At 37.0% G+C, this 22,644-nt stretch overlaps 1 protein-coding gene across 6 annotated transcripts in view; it reads right to left on the bottom strand.

Moving 5' to 3' along the window:
• Positions 1-22,644, bottom strand: part of TTC29 (tetratricopeptide repeat domain 29) — a 658,543-nt gene that overhangs the window by 99,038 nt on the left and 536,861 nt on the right. For all 6 annotated transcript variants that reach the window (XM_053216892.1, XM_053216893.1, XM_053216894.1 and 3 more), the window contains one exon: positions 12,175-12,266. In XM_053216892.1, the coding sequence (XP_053072867.1) occupies positions 12,175-12,266 (92 nt within the window). The remainder of the gene's footprint in view (positions 1-12,174; positions 12,267-22,644) is intronic.

The following is a 22,644-nucleotide window of genomic DNA, read 5'->3' as shown; positions in this document are numbered from 1 at the left end:
TTCAATCCTCTTAAATTTATTGAGACTTGTTTTGTACTCTAACACATGATCTGTTGTGAAGAATATTCCCTGTGAACTTGAGAAGAATGTGTATTCTGCTGCTTTTTATGGAATGTTCTGTATATATCTATTATGTCCAACTGGTCTAAAGTGTCATTTAAGGCTGATGTTTCCTTATTGATTTTCTGTCCGAATGATCTATCTATTGATGTAAGTGAGGCAATAAAGTCCCCTACTTTTGTTGTAGTGCTGTCAATTTCTCCCTTTTGGTCTGTTAATATTTGCTTTATATATTTAGGTGCATAAATATTTACAAATGTTATATCCTCTTGTTGGATTGACCCCTTTATCATTATATAATTCATTCTTTGTCTTTTATTACAGTCTCTTTTAAGCCTATTTTGTAAGCATAACTACCCCAGCTTTCTTTTGCTTTCCATTTGTATGAAACATCTTTTTTATCCCTTCACTTTCAGTCTGTGTGTATCCTTACATCTAAAGTTAGTCTCTTGTAGACAACATGTAGATGGGTCTTGTTTTGTTTTGTTTTTATCCGTTTTGTCACACTTTGTGTTTTGGTTGTATAAGTTAGCCCATTTATATCTAAAGTAATTATTCATAGGTATGTGTTTATTGCCATTTTGTTAACTGTTTTCTGGCTGCTTTGTAATTCCTCTGTGTTCCTGTCTTTTTCTCTTGATCTCTTCCCTTATGGTTTGATGACTTTCTTTAGTGTTATTCTTAGATTCCTTTCTTATTATCTTTTGTGTATTTACTATCGGTTTTTGCTTTGTGGTTACCATGAGGGGCACATATAATAGCCTGTGTATATAACAGCTTGTTTTAAGTTGATGGCAACTAAAACTAAAACTACACTTTTCCTCCCCCCCCCCATGTCTAATGTTTTTGATGTCACATTTTACATCTTTTTATTTTTGCATTCTTAAGAGATTATTGTAGTTATTTTAACTAGTCTTGTCTTTTTTTAGAGATAGAGAATGAAAGAGACCACAGGGAAGGGGCAGAGAGAGATGGGGAGAAAGAATCCCAAGCAGGCTCCATGGTGAGCATGGGGCTCGATCCCATGACTGTGAGATCATGACTTGAACCAAAATCAAGAGTCGGATCCTTAGGCACCCCTTAACTAGTTTTGTCTTTTAAAATTTTTAACATTTATTTATTATTGAGAGACAGAGAGAAACAGAGCATGAGCATGGGAGGGACAGAGAGAAGGGAGACACAGAATCCAAAGCAGGCTCCAGGCTCCGAGCTGTCAGCACAGAGCCCAACGCGGCGCTCGAACCCACAAACCACAAGATCATGACCTGAGTTGAAGTTGGACGCTTAACCGACTAAGCCACCCAGGCCCCTTGTTTTGTCTTTTAACCTTTATATGAGTTTTATCAGTGACTAACTCATTACCTTTACTACATATTTACCTTTACCAGTGAGATTTATACTTTAATATGTTCACTTGTTACTAATTAATGCCTTTTTTTCAGGTTAAAGTAGTCCCTTTAACATTTCTAGTAAAGCCAGTTTATGATAGTGAATTTCTCTAGCTTTTGCTTGTCTGGAAAATTTTTGATCTCTCCTTCAATTCAGAATTATAACCTTGCTGGGTGAAGCATTTTTGGCCGGAACTTTTTCCCTTTCAGCACAATTGAATATATTGTTTGCCTCCCTTCTCACCTGCAAAGTTTCTGCTGAAAAATCTACTGGTAGTCTTTTGGGGTTTCTCTTGTTTCTCAAGTTGAAAAAACAACTTGTTTTTCTCTTGCTCCTTTTAAGATTTTCTCTTTAACTTTTGATATTTCAATTATAATGTGTCTTGGTGTGAATTTTTTGGTATCATCTTATTTGAATCTGTCTAGGATTCCTGGATATAGATGTCTGTTTTTTCCCCATGTTAGGTAAGTTTTCAGCAGTTATTTCTTCAAATGAGTTTTCTCCCACTTTATCTCTCTCTCTTCTCCTTTTGGGACTCTTACATTATAACTGTTATTCTGTTTGCTGTTGTCTCCATGGTCTTCTAAGCTATCTTTTACTTTTGAAAATTCTTCCGTCTTTTTGCTGCTCTATTTGGGTGAGTTCTATTGCCCTGTCTTCTAGATCACTTATCCTTTCCTCTGCTTCATCTAGTCTGATGCTGAACCACTCTAGTTTATTTTACACTTCAGTTATTGTATTCTTTGGCCCTGTGACTTTTGTTTCCTCCTGTGCTTTCTTATATTTTCTATCTCTTTGTGAAGTTTCCCACTGTGTTCATCCATTCTTCTCCCAAGTCGTTGAGTGTCTTAATTACCACTGCTTTTAACTCTTTTAATAAGTAAATTACTTATTTCCATTTCACTGAATTTTTTTCTGAGGTTTTATCATGCTCATTCATTTGGATCATAGTCCTCTAGAGGTTTTCTCAGTTTTCTTGAGACTCTGTTTCTATGTACTAGGTGAAACACTACCTCTCTCAGCCTTGAAGGACTGGCCTTGTATAGGAAATGAACCTTGTTGGTCAATGTTGTCCTAACTGAGAGAGATCTCAGTCAGCACCTAGTTTCAGACTTATTGGAAGCCAGACACTCAGGCAGCAGCTTTAGAGTACTCAAATATATATAGTCCTGTGGGGCTATCATTATAAACCCTGCTGGCCTTCAGACCAGATGGCCTGGAGGTGTTCCCTGGTAACAGTAGCAAAACTTGGGGCTTCAGGTAAGTGTATAAGCTCCTTTCCATGAGGCACCAGTGCCCTGTAGCAAGGCACAAAGGATGGAATGAACAAAGATGCCCCCACCTCCCCCATGTCTACATTCCCTGAGAGTACCTCTGTGGCCTCTAGGTAGGTGGCAAACTTGAAGTCTGCCCCTCAGCCTCAAGTTCCAGAACAAGTAAGTATGCCTCTTTCCCAGAAAGACTGGGAGTATGTTTCAGTCTTCTGTCTCTGTAGTGCTGTGGATGTTAGCCTGCCAAGAACTGTCTCTCTGTTACAGTCCCATGTGTTCCAGAAATGCAGGCCTCTCTCCTCTGGCTATCAGAGCCAGATGATTGGAGCATCTCCTATGTATGCTGTATGTGCCCAACAGTTTTAGCAAAGAAGCAGGAGAGCACAGGGCCAGGGCACACTTGCTGGAGCTATCAAGGTACAGAGAGAGTGAAAAAATGGCACCTGCCAGTGCCTCTGCTCCTGGAGAGAGTCCCATAGGCCTTTGCCCCTCTAGCATATTCTTTAAGATGAGCAAACTTCACATATAATCTATAAACTTTTCAGACTGCAACTTTTGTGCTGGTCCCTGGGGTAAGTAAGTTGCATTCAAGCTCTTTAAGAGAAGTACTCTAGTTCCCTATAGCTCTTTCGGTTTCCTGGATGTGAGCCTCATTGTTTTTCAAAGCCAGACATTTTGGGGGTTTGTCTCTCCATTGCCAGTCTCAGGGATTGGGGTGCTAATGTGGGGCATGAACCCCTCATCCCTCAGGGAGAATTTGCAGATTTGTGAGATCACTCCTGATTGTGGGTCACCATGCTGTGGGTGGGGTTTTGGTGAGAATGCTTCTCAGCCTCTCCCACCAATCTAGATGTGGCCCTTTTGCCATTTGTTGTAAAGGAGCTGTTCAGCTAGTTTTCAGGTCTTTTTCAGAGGGAATTATTCCATATGTAGCTATAGATTCAGTGTATCTATGGGGGGTTGGTTCAGGACCTTCATATGCCACCATATTGGATGCTCTCCCTCAAGTTGCCTTTAAACACTGACTAAAATTAAACATTTAGTCTACATGCTATTTTTCTATGATCTGTATGGAAATAAACACAGCAGCTCTGAGGAACAACTGCATCATTATCCCATAGTCTTTGATCTATACTAAATATTTAATAAAACTAGTCTTCAAATGTCAAAAAAGAGGGGTGAGTTATATGGTATATGAATTATATCTCAATAAAGCTGTTATATTTTTTAATAAAACCTGTAAAAAGTTTATAAAGGTAAATGGTAGTTTGTTCTTGCAAGTGTCCCTTAGCTGTGAAATCTTGGATGTCATTAAAGTGATCTATAGAAGTGTTACATATATACTGGCAAAATGTTTAAAATGACATATAGTTACTAACAGAGTGCTTAGAATAGACTAGGCCTTAATGTAGTTTTAAATAAAGGAATGGTTGAAAATTTGAGAAGGGAAACACCTGTGCAGTACTTATAAAAATTAAGCTTCCAGGTAACTTTCAAGAACATCAGTAATTGGATGTTTGGAGTCCATGACTGTCAACTCCTATCTCCTGGATATTTCTGTAACATCAAGAACATCTTTTTATTTCAGTAATTTTGTTGAGAGACTATCAAATGCCCTAGAATGTGCTAGTTGTTGGGGAATATGGTTCCTGCCCTTAAAGTGTTTCACTGTCAATTTGGAGAGATCAATATAAACATTTGTACATAGAATTAACTGTGATAGGTACTATGAACTGTCTACAGCAGTTTGAAACTTAAAGCACATTTATTTGAATATTTTTATAAGAGTAAGTCTAGTGTTTCCGGGTAAATTTAGTCTTAAAAGGGAGCAAAACAGATTTGGAGACAAATCCAGTGAACACAGTGGTGACCTCAAAGCATCTATATGAATTTGAAAAATTGTAATATGTATTATGTGAAACATCTTTGAATTTTGAACTGCATAAAATGTTTAGTGTGCTTATAGATTCACAGGTCCTCCCATGTTTCTTTCTCCTTCAACCTGACATAGATCTTCAGCATAAGTTGGGAGTTGCTGCTGTTAACTGTCTCATATTTTCCTAAATGTTTCTTTCTCCATAGCATCTAGAACTCTTGACCAATCTCTATTCTCTCACTTTCCCTGTATCTCTCATTTACCCAGATAGCTTACTGACATTGAGATTGTTGACTATCCAAAGTTGGCTGTTTCCAGAGTCCTGCCCCAGGCATTCATTTCCCCTCCATTAAAAGCTTACTATGGGCAATTTCATTTCCTACCACACCATGCCCTAACCCCTATATATGCATATGTCTGGCAAATTATATTTCTAGCCCTAATTTTTCCACCCATAATTACAGTTGTCCAAGACCTACCAAGCATGCAAAGGAAGATAATTTCCTCCAAGTGATGTCATCTAATGATAAGGCTAATGGCAATTTTTCAAAAAACTGCTGCATAGTACAGTGGTATAAAGCATTCATAAGCAATTTAATGAGTTTTGTTTCAAAAATCAGGTTACCCATAGAGATTATTTACTGTGTTTTCTAAATGTGACTCTAAATCCTTTTGGCTATTTCTAGAGATCAAACCCACCTCTCAAACAATGATGTGATGCTATTTTGAATGAAGATATATATATACACACACACATACACACTCAAAAGAATATACCACAAACTCAGAAAGCATTTCAAAAGAGTATAATTTAAATAGGTAGTGTCAGGATTATAGGTATCAACTTACATAACCTCCTAAGATTTGATGAGGATAACGTTTATTCTCATAGGTAAGCTGTGGTGTGCTTGCAAAAATAAGTTGTATTGTTTCAAAGTCAGTGTGTTATGGTGGATATTAGAAAGATCCAGGCTTGAAACCCAGATTGGCCTCTTAGATGAGTAACTTTGATCACATCTGCATTCTTTCTCAGCTTCAGTTTCCTCAATTTTAAAACAGCCATAGGGGCGCCTGGGTGGCGCAGTCGGTTAAGCGTCCGACTTCAGCCAGGTCACGATCTCGCGGTCCGGAGTTCGAGCCCCGCGTCAGGCTCTGGGCTGATGGCTCGGAGCCTGGAGCCCGTTTCCGACTCTGTGTCTCCCTCTCTCTCTGCCCCTCCCCCGTTCATGCTCTGTCTCTCTCTGTCCCAAAAATAAATAAACGTTGAAAAAAAAAATAAAACAGCCATAACTTGTTGCAGATGAAAAATTACATACATGTATAGTCTGAAACATGGTAGTGACTCAATAAATGACAGCCAGTATTATTATTACCTCAGTGAAATAGAAAGCTGTCATATCCACAGCTCTCTGCCTGATATTGTCTACCACCAGCTGAGAAGAAAAGTCAATTTAGCTACGCATTACTTTTCGAAAATCTTCCATTTTGCAATGAATTAAATGCCACAATGTCAACGTACACTCTGCAAGACAGCACATAAGGTTCTGGTGTCTGGCTTTCAGGGGGCAGGGTCAAAGAATTAACACTTTTTTTTTTTTTTTTTGGCTTCCTTGAGTGCCAGGTACTCTCAGGCATTCTTTTTTTCCTTTCTTGTTGGTAAAAGAATGTTCTACATACCAGAAATAGGATGGAATTTCACATTCTTAAAGTTGTGGATATTGCTGTTTATGATTCTGTTCTCATTTTTTTCATAACACAATCATGAATAATTTTCTTCCACATTTAGGCATAGCTCAATTCTCCAGAAAAATTATGAATTGTTTGAGGAATATTTCAAATTGCAGACATGGAGTAAAGCACCATGAGAGGTGCATTTACTAATTTAAATATTTATTTTGTGGAACAACTAAAATGGTATTGAGAGAGCTGGAGAGTATAAAATTATTAATAAATAAAAAAGTACACTATTTAGAATTTTGAGCAAAACTTGTGGATTTCTAGGACTAAAAATGTTTTATCAAATTGATGCAAACTCTCCAAGCTCTTTCTTGGACTGTAATATTCAACAACAAAAAATTGATGAAATAAGAAAAAAAATAGAGACTTCTTTGCATATCACTTTAAAACCTCAGGGAAAAATTATTATTTTTATTTACTTAAAATGGACTCACTGGAGGTTATTTATGTTCATGTTCCTAAAAGCTGATGTATTTTTGATGGAAGTACATTTTGGATTAGGTTTGGCCTGCTGAGGATTGTTAAATCAACATACACAAACAAAAAACCAAGTTCGGCGAGCAAGAAATACAAAGTAGTATAAACAGAACTATTGCTGGGTGGGTGAGTCCAGTTGTTTCTCTCCCAAAGGAGTGACAGATTTCCCACACATCTAAAATTATCTGGAACTTGCTCTCAACAAATAATGCTAGAGAAAAATTCTTTCTGTTATAAATTATATGCTCCACTCAATGAATGCACAGTGCTACAGCCAGCAAAATTGTTACTCTAGCATCTGAAATATAAACATTATGTATTGCTTACAGGATTTCCAAGTTTCAAAGGTAGCAATAGGTTTAGAAACCAGTCTTTCTTTGGAAGGGAAAGAATAAAATATTTTCTTATAGAAAAGCTACAGATAATTTGTATAAGTTAAAGGACAAGGTTAAAATGTTAGACAAATATTAATTCCAGTTTTCTATAGGCAGTGCACAGGTGCAACTTGAACAGCATATTATATGGTATAATCATTAAATTCATTCAACCAGACCTTAGAGAGTTAAAAACATATATTCTGAGGAACAGGACTCCTCGGTCCAAAGGATGAGAATGAAACAGTGCAGAATATTTGTGTATCAAGGTGATTCCAGTTTCCAACTGGGAAAACAGGACTGTTAACACCCACATCCCCTGACAACTGTCCAATTATGTATATCACACTTGGCCTACTGTTTGCAGTAGAAGTAATCAATAAAGGATGTGGTTGAGTGAACATAGATTTTGGTTGAACCAATGCATGAAAACTTAATCATTTACTCAGAGAGAAGAAATCAAATAGAGCAGAGATGAAACAGCCACTAAGGGGTTTGTTGATTGTGCCACCAAGTTTGTGGGCCACAGATGAAAGTAATAAGGCAAATGGAATCAGTGACAGGAGAAAATGTAAAAAGCTATTCTTAATTTCATGAATTAATAGAAATGTTTTGATGTATTTTTGGGGGGTCATTTTTAGGAAATTTCGCATCAAAGCCTGGATGTTCCATTTTAAAGAATATATGAAAATTACTAGGGCATGTCATTTCTCTCAAGCAAAAAGAAATTAATTTCCAGCTATAACAGAAAGGTAATTTTCACACTTGAAACTTTGTACTGATTGATTGAAAGATCTCCACTGTGGAAAGTTTCCTAGGAAATAATTTAACCCGAGTTTGCAAGAAAATTCACAACGAGTATGGAATAAACCCAGAGGTAGGCTAGTTGTGACCAATATGTCTTGAATAATTCTCATTTTTGTGATTTGCTTCCCCCTAGATTCTTTTCAAAAGTCACCTTGATTATTTGGAGAGTGTGGCATTTCAGTAAAATGAGTTATTTCAGTAAATGAGGCAAAAAAATGCCGTAAAGAAAATTGAGGAATTTTGCTCTCTGTATTTACTCAAATTGTCTGTGTAATAATAATATTTACTTGGTAATTTCTCAACTCATTCTCTCTTTGTTTTATGGACCATAATTCTGGCTTTTATAGCTGTGTCATACACAATTGTTATCATTTTAGAATATCAACCCCCCCTTTTCTTCTAGTATTCCAAGTGTTGGGGGGGGGGAAGGCATTGTAATGCTTATTTTCTGTTATGCCCCTTAACCCCCTGTGCAATTAATATTATTCAGAACAAGAGCAAAAATAACACATCCTGTTCACTATTAAAACCTTCCTCAATAACTCTAATGGCATGGCTGGGTCCGGCATTACCAAATGGACAATTCTGTATTACCAAGTCCTTAGTCTTGAGGGAACATGGTGTGTTTTTCAATCGAAGGCTCAGAATAAATTCTTATAAGCATTTTAGAAGCCTCTAGCATTAAAGATTATTCACCTTTCATGCACGCTCAGCTGATAGCGTTAGACATACACTTATGCTAGTCATGGCTATCCTCTTCCATTTCCTTAAGAGATAAAATATATTTATAGAGATAGGGCTACCATTAGTGAAACTTGTGCAATTGTACAGGTTCGGAAAAAGATTTAGAGAAGATGCGAAGCTCATATGCAGCTTGATTTATTTTTCTGCCACCACTACCATAATTTCCTCTATTTTGGTTGTTCTTCATTTCTTGCATGTTGCTGCTAATCTGAGGGCAGTTTGTGACTATGAAAGAGATAGGTGTGTGTGTGTGTGTGTGTGTGTGTGTGTGTGTGTGTGTGTACCAAAGAACACTGAGCCCTTAAAGAGAATTTTTTTTAAATGACCACAATATCTGTATCAATGCATTTTTAGTAATCAGTGGACTTGATGTAATAAGGCTTCTTAGATATCTAGGATATGCTGTCCACCTGAAGAGGACTTTTGTTTTTGAAACATCTATCTCTTTCTTGAGTTATTTTACATAAATGGTAAAAGAATATGCTGAGGCTTCTACTCCCCTGAGCGCCACTCCACAACTACCAGCAATATGGCAAAATGGCAGATGTGGATTGGAAAACTTACGGTGTCCCTGCAGTACTTCTTCCATACGGCCCCAGAAGAAGCATCTCTTGTACTCTTTTGTGTATTGCATAACATGATAAAACTAAGAACTCATGTCTACCATAGAAATCATTGATGGCTTCATTGTTACTTAGTAGTGGATGGGAATTTTTTTAAGTGGAATTTGTTTCATTTGGTATGAAAGTGAGGTGGGGATCAATCTTCCTGCCTATTGTATGCTTGCCCCAAGGCAGGTTCTTAGACTGTTAGACTGTTGGAATAGAATTGTCCCCATTCCTACCAAAAACACACCCTACTTTATGGGCTATCAAAATAGCTGTATCCTGTTCCGCATCTAAACCCCAAATAACACTTAAGCAGCCAAATTAAAACATTAAATTGTCTGTCTGTTGTTGTTGTTGCCATTATTTACCAGATAATTGTTCAACTCTCCCCTTAGCTTTTACTATATGGACCAGGAATTCAAATCGTTGACCAGAGACTAAAATATTCCAAGCAAGGTGTCTGTTTTTTACAGGTGAGAATTATTTTAAGGTAACCTCATGTATCCAGAAGTTTAAAAAATAAAGACTATCAGTAACCAAAGGACAACATTTATGACATAGGAAGTACTCAATATCTGTTTATAAAAGGAAATGTTTTCCCCTGGAGTTTTATCTTTTTAGTTATGTTGGAACACATGTCATTTTATAAGAATTATTTTATAAACATGTTAAGGGATGCATTTATTTAACTGTACAGGCTTAGACCAGGTCTGCTACTACAAAGCAAGACAAAAACTTCAGCCATTTTCTACTGATTCTGGGCAGTATTAACAGCAGAGTGAAGTAGAGAAAAACCTTGGATTGAGAGTAACTTGCTCTGTGAGTGTTCCGCAGGACGAGCAAACATTTCTAATAAATTTTAACTTGATAAATGAGTTATGTCTTGCAATATGAGTAGTACCTGATGCTGGATATCACATGATTACAACTGAGGCATTGGTTCTTGAAATTCACTTTGATATACAAGTGGTTTGGATTACAAGCATGTCTCCAGAATGAATAACGTTCGCAAACCAAGCATAATTTTTATTGTAATTTTAATAATCAAAATGAACTGCACCAAATGGCACAGAGTTGGTGTGTTACAAAGAGACATTAAACTGAAAACTTATAAATGTCTTCTTTGTGTTCAAACCCCTACTTTTTTCCAGGTGTTATGTGGAAAGTAAAAATTTAAGGGATAGTTGGGTTGGTTTTCCATGGACTAGTTACTGATCTCTACTTGGAAGAACCACAACACTCATGGGTTGCTTGCTTTACTCATGGCTGGCCCTGCTTTCCTAGAGTAAATATCCTTATTTTCCTTATAAATATGTCTGTATCCTTAACCATTTATGCAGTAATGACTGTATTGCCTTTTATTTGGTATTTTGTAGTATACGTTTCATTTCATTGGCAGTGGTATTTTAATATTCAATTAATTTATTTAATAATTAATGATTACTATATTGGCAATGGTAATTATATAATGAAGATGTACTTTTAGTTCATTAGGCATTTAATCTTAAAAAATTTTTTTTTTACATTTATTCATTTTTGAGAGACAGAGAGAGACAGAGCATAAGTGGGGGAGGGGCAGAGAGACAGGGAGACACAGAATCTGAAGCAGGCTCCAGGCTCTGAGCTATCAGTGCAGAGCCTGATGTGGGGCTCAAACTCACAAACCGTGAGATCATGACCTGAGCCGAAGTTGGACACTCAACCGACTAAGCCACCCAGGCGCCCCAGGCATTTAATCTTTTAAATGCCTTTTAAAAAAAATGTTTATTTTAAGAAAGAGAGAGAGAGAGGAGAGAGGAGGGAGAGAATGCCTGTGTAAGCAGGGGAGGGGCAGAGAGAGAGGGAGGGAGAGAATCCCAAGCAGGATGTCAGTGCAGAGCCCAGCACGGTGCTTGATCCTGCGAACTGTGAGATCATTACCTAAGCCAAAATCAAGAATTGGACACTCAACCAACTGAGCCACCCAGGCACCCCTGAAATGCCTCTTAAATAACAATTTTATCTTTTAAAACACTACCTTGTATGTGTTTGCAGCTGAAATATAGAAATTAGAACTTGACACAATCTATATCTCTTCTTTTTCTTCTTTGTCTTACTGCTACTACTACCATTATTAAAAAGCTAGACATTGGGTATAAGATCACATACCCAAAACCACGGTCTTAATTTTAATAACTGTTCTTATTCTTATTCTATCTTGAATTAAATCATAATGTTAGAACATAGTGCAATAATTAAATGGAGTACACAACAATAACAATAAAATGAGTGAAGGGCAAATCAGTGCTTTCCATGGAAAAATTTGTATCAGAAGTTGTTCAGGTATACTTTTATTAAATTTTCTGTTTTAAATGAGATATTGGGAATATCGTTTTTGCATTCTGGTGTTTACCCGGATATGGATGCTCAAAGACAGATATCTTAATGGAAGAAGCAAGATTGAAACATAAATGAAAACTTTCCTCAAAGAAGAGATCTCGAAAGGTTAGGTTGAGCCAAGTTACTGAAGCGTACTATATATTTCTGCGTTCTCTGCTTTTTTAACCTGTGAGATGTGACCTGATTTTTCCCTTTCATTCAAGGTCGTCACTAAACTCACAGAAAATCAAAAATAAAATAGTACAAAGGAGGAATAGACAAAGGAGAGTTTAGGTGCATATTTTAAGATACCACATTGGTTTAAAATAACTTACGATGAAAGGGTCACTTAAGAAGGGCACTGCTTAAAATTTAAGCAGGCAGTAATGGAAAGCGACAGACCTCAAACAATTTAAGTCTTTCACAGCTGAGTGAATTCACAGTGACAGCAAGACAAGGATGTGCTAACTTACCTCTGCAGGACCTTGGCTATTGCTTCATAGGCTCTCCCCAGGCTGAGATCATCTTCCAGGTCTATGGAGATTTTACTGTAAGTGTTAAGGACCTATCAGGAAAAGAAATACGTATTAAACATACAGCATGGCCAGATTCACTGATGTTTTCATTTCATAACAGAAAAGATTAAAATTAATAGCTGTTTTTAATGTCTCCATAAAATATTTTTTTGTGTATTAAAAATTCATGTTGGTTTGGTTTATTTTTATCCATAGTATAACTTGTTTCACAGCAAACTCTTTAAGCCATGACAGTGAGGTCTTACTTTTATAAAAATAATTCTTTTCCTGCACATCCAAAATTTTCCAATTTATATAACTTAGGTGTGAATAAATAATTGAATGGTTTACAACATTATTTTAAAATATGGTACTATTATCTAAGGTAATGTAAGGCAGATTACAATATTCTACTGTGGTAGCTTAACTATCACGTTCTTTCTATAAATAGCGGTTTTGTAAAGTGAATTTAGGTGCTAAGCAATTTCTAAATCTATCATTTTATTAGATGCATATCTCACAGTTTGTACATGTAGTCAGTATACACTAAAAATATTTCTTAAAAATGTACTTCATTACCAACAATCTCTTCAATAATCAAAAGATTATGGCTGCCATAGCCAAACATATGATCTTAATTTAATTTAACACTGACATCAACTTTATGGTATAATTTTCCTTTTTATTCTTTTTCTCTCAATGACCAGAAGGAGGAAAATATGTAAAACAAAATTCCTATTCTTTCTTCTTCCTTCATTGTTACTTGACCTAACCTATTACACACATGAGGACACAGGAAATCTCCAAAGACCTCTATGGAAATCCTTTTTGCACATTTTCTAAGACAGAATTAGTGAAAGTCATTTGACAGCATTTGGAGAGAGAGGCAGGGTGAGGGAGGACATAAATACGTGCTTTATGCTACTGCCCGAATTAGGCAGCTTTGAAGATTTAAGTATTAGAGGCAGTGTTGACATTTAACTTTACTTTCTTAAAGTTAACATTTGGGAAATAATTTCAACGAGGCCATTATGATACCGTATAACATTTGTTTGTGTGTGAGTGTGTGAGTGTGTGTGTGTGTGTGTGTGGTTTGCAAGTGACGGCTTGACGTAACACTGACATTAAAACTTACTGATACATATTGACCCAGTGTTTTAAACCTACAAAGTTAAAATTTTTGATTCTTATTTTTAAGCTTCTTAATATGCTTTGTATAAACCCAAGGATATTATTTCCACTTTGTCTTGCATACCTGACAATACCTACATTAAATCTGATACGATTTGACATAGACCTTTCTGAGTTAAGGGGCAGAACTCATGAATTTTGTAAATTTATAAGAGACCTTATTGAATCCAAATACCAAAATATTTAGGAAGAGACCTTCTAGTGTCTTTTTTTGGTTGATATATTTTTATATATGACATTTTAGAACTTTACAATTGAATATTATTAGATTTCTTGCCAAAAACAACTTGTTTATTCACCAAATATCGTTACTGTGTACCAGGTGCTATGTTAGACCCCAAGAAATCTTAGTTAGAAGGGAACATGCTTGCAGCCTTGAAGGCGTTTACAGTCTTATGGCACAGAAGTTTGGGTTGATACGCTGTGTAAATTAGCAATGACTGAAGGCAGGGTTCCCCAGGGCTTACACCATGCTTCTACTGCACACTCTCCCATGCCCCTGGTCACCTGGAGCAGCACAGTAAGTCCCACAGGCGCCCATTACCTTGAGGATGTGACTCTACCCTCTGGATAGGAGGGTAGGTGTTCAAGAAATGATAGGTAAATATTTCAGTGCTGGTGACACTTTAATTTGTGGCTTGAGAGAGTTCATACATCAGCTCAAACACTTTACCTAAAAACAGGAAACACATAGGCAGTAGGAAGCACATAGTTCACTATTGGCCCAGTAGGGAAACAATGAATGACATGAAGTCCAAACGGAAGACCTAGAATGTGCCATAGAGGAGCCCATCTAAATCAGGCAGGACCTCTGCTCCTCAGGAATGTGAACTCTAGGGGGAGACAGTAAATGCAGACAGGTGGATGGATGGCAAGAACACAAGGCAAAACTCAGCACATTGGGGAATCATATAGTTAAATCTAAGGGGTATAGGTAAGGACATTGTTAAAATAAAGAGGAAAAACTCATAAAAGTGGAAAAATAACATGAGATTAAATATTGTGCTGAAAATAAAGACGTTTTACATTGATCTTCTGGTAAGCTACGTTACTTGCTTTTTAATTAACGTAGGCAAGGTATAATTTACAAGTGAATAAACATTAATCAATTCAAATCCCTAGGCAAATAGTGGAGTCTTTTTTTTTTTTTTACAAAGAATAATACTTCAATACTTCAAGTGAGAAAATACAGTGTGCAAATCTGAGAGATCAACTGTACTTGGTTGAATATCCCTTTGGCACACAATATGCTGGAAATGAATCCAGATTAAGTTCTATCATCACAAATCGAAGAGGAGAGAATAAAGACTCTCAGATGCAAACTCTTTTGATGAACTGAAAATTCATTATGTATCTTTAAACTTTATTCACAATGAACTTAATCAACCTTTGTCAAAAGACAAAGGAAACATGATTAAGCACACTACTAGATAAATTTCAATGAACACCAAACTGTGTAGGATTACAAGGTTGTCAAAGTTAGAAAAATCAGTTCATATACCACACAAAAATCGAGCACTACATAGGTACCTAAATGGTTCCAATAATTTCAGTGAATAATGGAGATGAAGCTTTGAAAACTATTTCACTTCAAGTTTTAAAGGCAATGGGCCTCATCTTCCCACTAGAATAAAATTGATTTACTTGAAAAGGCATTTTCAAATAAAATCCCAAGTTCCTAAAATGAGATAATTTGTATTGGTCACCTAAAAACAAAACTAGTAGAATACTTAGCATAAAAAATGAGAATGTGCAAAAGAATCATGCTGGCAATATGCTACAAATTCTTTGAAGAATTGTTACTGTAAGATAAAATTTTAAGGGTCATTAATTTCTCTTGCTGCAATATCCTTCGAGGGAACACTGGACTTAAGTCAAGATTGTCACCTGTCAACAAAGTGAATGGGAGACAGTGAGAGAGAGGCAGAGAGAGAGAGAGAGAGAGAGAGAGAGAGAGAGAGAGAAAGAGATTGAGAAAAAAGCATAGAAAAGTAGCCTTGTCCTCCCAGATTATAAGAATATATTTTGTGTCTGAGCTTTGGTACTTTTCAGGGCAGATACATAAGAAGTCATTATTAGGTCTATTAATATCAAACGCCCAATTGTTCTATATAACCTTTAAATGTTTAGGATTTCCAGTTATGAGGGTGCTTGGAACAAAAGAAAATGATCTATTTTATATTGACCCCCACTTCTTGTCTTCTTCTGTTTTCTCATTCCACATCTCTCTGCAATTCCTCTTTTACAGTCCCCTTATCTTAGACAACATTAAAACAGAAAGAACTTCCAGCAATAATGGCCCTTATATTTGTTTTCACAGCCAAAGCCTGCTTTAAACCACACTCCAGGCCTAACTCTCCCAAATTAGATGGAATCATCTCCCTGCTCTTTGGCCCAGCCAGCTGTTATAAGAAAACACTGTTCCAGTTAATTTGTTTTAAACCTTTATATATTTTTAAATGATTGTAGATTCACATGCAATTATAAGAAATAATACAGAGCACTCTCATATATCCTTCACCGTCTTTCCCCAATGGCAATATCTCACGTAACTACAGTACGGTCTCACACCAGGAAATTGATGTTGATAAAATTCATCCACTTTTTTCAGATTTCACAAGTTTTACTTGCACTCCTGTGTGTGTGTGTGTGTGTGTGTGTGTGTGTGTGTGTATTTGCATGTGGGTGTTAATTTTAGGCTATTTTATCACATGCATCTATCCATGTAATAAACACTACTATAGCTAAGATACAGAAAAGTTCTGTTGCTACGATGATCCCTCACGTTACCCTTTCATTTTTAGTATGTTTGCTGCTTGGAAGAGAAAAGAGAAGTGGAGAAAAAATTATTTTTTCTTTTTTGGTTGGATAAAAGAAAGATCTGCCTTAGGAAAAATTCTGAAATAACTTGGCAGCTGATCTGTTCCCTTTTGGCACACCTCCCTTAACCTTGTGTGTATTTCACCAGGGAAATTTCCTCAGCTAAGTGATAGAAGGACAGTAGTTGATTAAACTGGTTCATACTTAGGCGTGAATGACTGCCAGAAGAAGTTGTAGTTTTTTTTTCAAAAAATTTTTTAATGTTTATTTATTTTAAAGAGCGGGGTGGGGGGGTAAGGTTAGAGAGAGAGAGACAGAGTGTGAGTGGGGGAGGGGAGAGAGAAAGCTGGGGAGGGGCAGAGAGAGAGGGAGACAGAATCTGAAGCAGGCGTCATGCTGTGAGCTGTCAGCACAGAGCCTAACAGGGGGCTCAAACTCACACCATAAGATCATGACCTGAGCTGAAGTTGGATGCTGAACCAACTGAGCTACCCAGGTGCCCCAAAGGTGTAGTTTTAAAAAGAGGATGCTTGGGGCACCTGGGTGGCTCAGTCAGTTAAGCGACCGACTTCGGCTCAGGTCATGATCTCACAGTTTGTGAGTTCAAGCCCCGAGTCGGGCTCTGTGCTGACAGCTCAGAGCCTGGAGCCTGCTTCGGATTCTGTGTCTCCCTCTCTCTCTGCCCCTCCCCTGTTCATGCTCTGTCTCTCTCTGTCTCAAAAATAAATAAAAAAACATTAAAAAATATATATCAAAAAAAAAAATAAAAAGAGGATGCGTGCTAGCCCCAAGTCACTTCTTCTGAGTGGAGTTTTATGCGGTCTAACGAAGTGAAATGAAACAATTCAGATAGTGTGTGGCAGGATAATTGGGGACAAAGGTTATAAAACGAAAAAGAAAGGCCAGCCTTCTATTGAAATTCAGCCTTATGATATGATCCCTTAAGCAGGTACTGATTTTTATAACCTCTTTTTTGGGGTCTACTTCTATACCTCAGGTTTTCTAGAAGCCTCACACACTTGCCCACAATTTCTTTATCAAAGTAGTATGGAAGAGATGAAAAAAAGGTAGAGGGAAATGTGCAGCAGCAGATGTGAAAATCAGGTGTTCCTAAGTCATTGATACCTGAAAAGGTAACTCCCTCTCATTATCGCTTTCCTCATAATGCTCAACCTTCAGAACCAATATATTATGTGAAGTAATCTTCTAGTACATTCCATCAGATCATTAGATGTGACTGCAAGATAAAACGATATATATATTTTTTATGTACATAGGGTATATTACATATCTACATGTGTAATATAGATATATCCTTGCTCTTAAAGACCTTACTAAGGCAATAAGACTTATAGACATTGATATTATATAGTGCTGTAAGTCTGTATAAAGGGCTAAAAATCTAGTTCAAAGACATTAATTCATTAAACAAATACCGAGTGTCTTCCATGGGTCAAGTCTTGTTTTAGGTGCTAGGCATAGAGCAACAAATAATACAAAATCCCTGCCCCCGTGCAGTCTATACTGTATCTAGGAGATGGGGCAAAAATCTGTAATAAAATAAATAAATGAATGAATTTCAGATAGTGTAGGAGCAATGAAGAACTGGGAAAGGCTTCCTTTAGGAAGAGAAATTCAATCTGCATTTTAAGGGAATGATGGGATTGGGTCAGTGGGGAGGAGGGCAGCTTGAACAAAGGTTTGGGGAGGAGAATGAGTGATACAATGAGGAAAAAGCTTTACCAGAGTACACAGAAGTAACAATGTCCAATAAAAAGTCTGCTTTAAGGCTCATGCATAGAATGTTTTGTCTGATAACATGGACTAAATAATCATAGTTTTAATTGATGGTATGAAGTGATAAACTTTCAAGTTGCAATTTGTCTTTTTGATTACAAAGGAGAAATCTGATTGTTGCTTTGAAGGTAAGGTGCGTTATTCACTTTCATTCTTTATTCTACATGCACATAAATGTAGTCTTTTGCAAGACTTTTTTTATTCATAGTTTTTGTCTTTCTGTTTTCTAGGCTGCTCAATGTGTTTGGTTAAAATACGTCACATCCAAGATGCTGCAGGTCCTGCCTTGCTTCCTATTATGCAAGTTTTCAAAAAAATTAATGCATAGTTGTTCCTGTGTCTAGGGAAAGGAGAGGAAATATTCTTCTTTTCTCCCTCTGGCACAGCACTGAGCATGCACCACTCAAACTAATATAGATCAGTGACATGAAGTTAAAATGGGCCCCCATGCTCTGGTTGGTGACCCATTGTTACTGTAGGAAAACAACTCATGGAAACCACCACATAAAGTAAGTTCTAACATCTAGTCCATTTGAGACGGAAATTTTGTAATTTTGCAAAAGTTTCAAGGAGCTATAATCCTTTTACTTCACATTTTTGGTATTTTTTTTCTATATACATTTCTTTTTTCACTTACCAACCGCCCCTACTGCTCTCTTCCTTAGTTAATTCAATATTTGAAATCAGTAGGGACTCCTCCTCGGAGGGCATAGACTAGGCTTTGGAGGAGCCTTATGGGATAATTAATCAAATCTCCCTCTGGGTGTTCACATTATCTTCAAATAGCATAGGCTCTCAAGTCACACAGGTCTACTACTGAGCTGATTGACATGTGTCAAGTCACTTAGTCTCTCTGAGCCTATTTCCTCAGGTATAAAATGGAAATGAATAAAGTCTACCTTGAAGGGATGTTATAAAGTTCCAATAAGATGAGGTATTAATAATAATACCTACTAAAGATTTGAATAAAGCAACTGTTTAATTTCCCCAAATACTTATCTTACTTACCTAAAGTGGTTTTCAAATGGGGGTGATTTTACCCCCTAGGGGATATTTGGCAGTGTGTGGAGATATGTGATGTAGTCGTAATTGGGAAGGTTGCTACTGTCATCTAGTGAGAAGAAGCCAAGGATACTGCTAGATACCCTGCAAGTGCACATGGAAGCCGCCCCCCACCCCCGCCCCAACGAAGAATTATGCAGCCAAAATGTGAACAGTGATGATGTTAAGGAATCCTGATTTAGCCTTCACCTCAACCATTCTCATGATTGGAAACCATCTCCTTGTGAAGCTGGCCACTCTGTCATTGAAGAGGTAAGTGAGACAACTATTGGTTAAATTCAGCAAAATCTGTAACTTCTACCTGCTCATGATGGTTGTGTTTTGTGAGACAACACAAAATAAGCCCATCCCTCTTCCATGTGATGTTGCTGAAAGACAGCTGTTTGCCCTCTTAAAAGCCTCCAAACATATAGAGTCATCCAGGAGACTCTGAAATGAATGAGAATGTAACCCCAACAGTTTAGCCACATTTGAACGTTTCCTTTTTAGTTTTGTCTGAGTTCTAGAAGAGTTTAAATAAACCCACCTGGACCAAAAAGTTCTGTGAAACAGCAAAGAGGCATCCATCAGGTTTGTTTGTAGAGAAGTTATGGTCTATTACCTAGGGTGGATTTTTTACCTCTTCTCCTTGCCCACTATAAAAAGATAGTACAGCTAATATTTTCTTATACATCTCCTACACAAACCCAAAATTGTGCCATTTCGTAACAAAAGTTTGGCTCTGTGCTCAACAGAGTGCCCTACTTTGAGGAGAAAAAGGCAATGACGCAGGTTTACTCTTGTGCAATAAGAAATATAGAAATAAAAAATCAAGTTTGCCATCTTGAGCTTGAAATCAACGTCAAATCTTATCGGAAATACATTTATTCTGATTTCTGGCAATCTAACCTCCTTTAGCCATTTCACAGTTGGTGAGCAGAAAGGATGTTTCTGCCTCATTTACAGTGTCTGAACATGATTCAGACAATCAACTGCAACATTAGTCAAAGAAATCAGTGGCTAATGAATTCTGACAAGCACTGCAGTAACAGGCTGAGGACCAGACTGGACCATAACAACATTCAGAGTACTTTACTGGAGCCAGCAATCAGAGATGGCAAAAGAAGGTTAAAAATGGGGGTAAACAGAACTGGTCTCATATCACTTAAAGGCTCTTATACATTTTTTTGCAAAGTCATAGTATCTGACATGTAGTAGATATAGTAATCCTTTCCTACAAATATGTTATATTGAATGAACACTGAGGACAAGGACAAGTGAGTCGGCATCTCTGTAAACTATAACACATAAAAGTAGTTAAATATTTTGCATTCTGCTGACACTATATTAAGTTAGGAACAGTCTAGCCTTACTATTTATACTGACCATTAGAGTATGTACTCTCTCTTCCTGAAATGCATTACTCATGATTTAGAGTAACTGTCACACATGGTTTACATTGCCCAACACGCAATACGAAGGCTACATGGTCTAGTGCAGAAAGGACTGAATGTTAAAAGGTATGAGTTCTAGTTTCTCTTCTGCCATTAGCTCAGTGTGTGACTTTGGACAGGTCACTTGGTTACCTTGAGCATCAGTATCTAAGTCTGGAAGATAATGGGGTGGGACCAAATAATCTAAAATTCTCTCTTCCAAAAATATTAATTGGAGTTCAGAACTCTACATTGATATATTTAGTAATTTAAGATAGGCTCTGATTGTTTTCAAATATTTATCCTTGGCTTTAAAATCCCTGATAAATTTATTTTATTTTATTTTTTTTTAATTTTTTAAAAGAAACAAAATGATGAGTCCTTTCATTCAATTGAAATGTTACAGCAAGGAGAGCTGAATCTATAATTTTGGGGTTCATATTAAATAGCCATTGTCATAAATGCAATAATCAGCACTCTTCAAAAATAGCCAATTATTTTACCACCTAAAATTTTAAAGACTTATGAAAATTCAAGGTTATCCTTAATTTATGTAAACTAAATTAGAATTCGTAGTTAATCTCTCACATGCTAGGAGTTCACATTGCATTTTCAAATGCTTGGTTCTGGCTCAGGTCATTGCTTGCAGTTCATGAGTTCAAGTCCTGTACTGGGCTCTGTGCTGGCAGTGCAGAACCTGCATGGGATTCTCTCTCTCCCTCTCTCTCTACCTCCCCCCACCCCCCATGCACATATTCTCTCTCTCTTTCTCAAAATAAACAAACTTTAAAAGAAAATAAAATAATAAAAAATAAAAATTTTCTGAATCATAAATTGGAACATATTGTTCAAAACTGCCATTTCTTTAAAAAAATTTTTTTAATGTTTATGTTTTGAGAGAGAGAGAGAGAGAGAGAGAGACAGAGTGTGAGTGGGGGAGGGGCAGAGAGAGACAGGGAGACACAGAATCCGAAGCAGGCTCCAGGCTCTGAGCTGTCAGCACAGAGCCTGGGCGGGGCTAGAACTCACGAACTGAGAGGTCATGATCTGAGCCAAAGTTGGACGCTTAATCAACTAAGCCACCCAGGCACCCCAAAACTGCCATTTCTAAATCAGTCATTATAGTTTAGTACTATTTTAATGAGAGACATATTTATGAAGAATTTTAATTCCAATTCTCAATTATTTTCTATGGTGTAAATCAGCATACAAATATTTGTCCTGTACAACCCAATCATAATGTGAGTTATATTTATAGCTCCTTCAAAAAAAATTTTCCCTGCCCTCAATTTCTTGCTAGGAAAATCCACTAGAGGCTTTGTTTCATATTTTGCCAGAGGGCCCTTGAAGAAAGGCAGTCCAGAAATCTATGAGGTGGCCGGACATAAAAAGTTCTACTTGGTGGAAGACTATAGTGATTAGTTAGCTCCATCTTAGGAAATGCAGACCCACTGAGCAGCTGGTAATGGCAGAAGCGAGGAGGCGCTCCAAGATAAATGAACATCAAGAGAGTGGTTGGATTATGCCAATAGAGTGAATCCAACTGACCGCTGCTGCTAAGGGGATAATAAGAAAACTCAGCCCCTTTTGACCGGAGTCCTCTGGTTCCCAAGAATCTTTCAGTCTATGAACTGCAACTGTCTGCTGATCCCAAGTATTCATGGGATAGGATGCATGTACCTATCAGGAATCTTTACAATTGCTTCCCTCACTTGAGGTAATCTGAATGACTCTCTTTCTTGTACCTGCAAAATAAAACTGAGAAACACCGCAAGATAAAAGGGCTCTCTTGAGCTAATGTGGTAAGTGAATAACTTCAAGGCCTTCCCCTGTCCATGTTTACCAGTGAGAGACAGTACATGTTGATTCTTTCCATGGCAACCCACCAACAAAAACAGATTCTATAAAGTGATTAGAGTTTTCATTTGCAGAAAAGATTTTGAATGAAAAAAATGTTTTTTTTTTAAACTAGGATATTCTCAAACTCCACTTGTTATGTTTATATGAGGATGAAAAGGGATTGTGACAAATGATTCCATTATACCTACGATAACATTACCAGTAATTTCAGTTGTCTGTTATTTATGGAGACTAAAGATGGTGGTGGCAAACTGAATCAAATGAAGTGCCAGTCAAATCTAATCTG

This window comes from Acinonyx jubatus, chromosome B1 (genome assembly GCF_027475565.1).
Source record: "Acinonyx jubatus isolate Ajub_Pintada_27869175 chromosome B1, VMU_Ajub_asm_v1.0, whole genome shotgun sequence".
Lineage (NCBI taxonomy): Eukaryota > Metazoa > Chordata > Mammalia > Carnivora > Felidae > Acinonyx > Acinonyx jubatus.
Note: the sequence above shows the minus strand (reverse complement) of the source record. Positions and strands in the feature narration are given on the sequence as shown.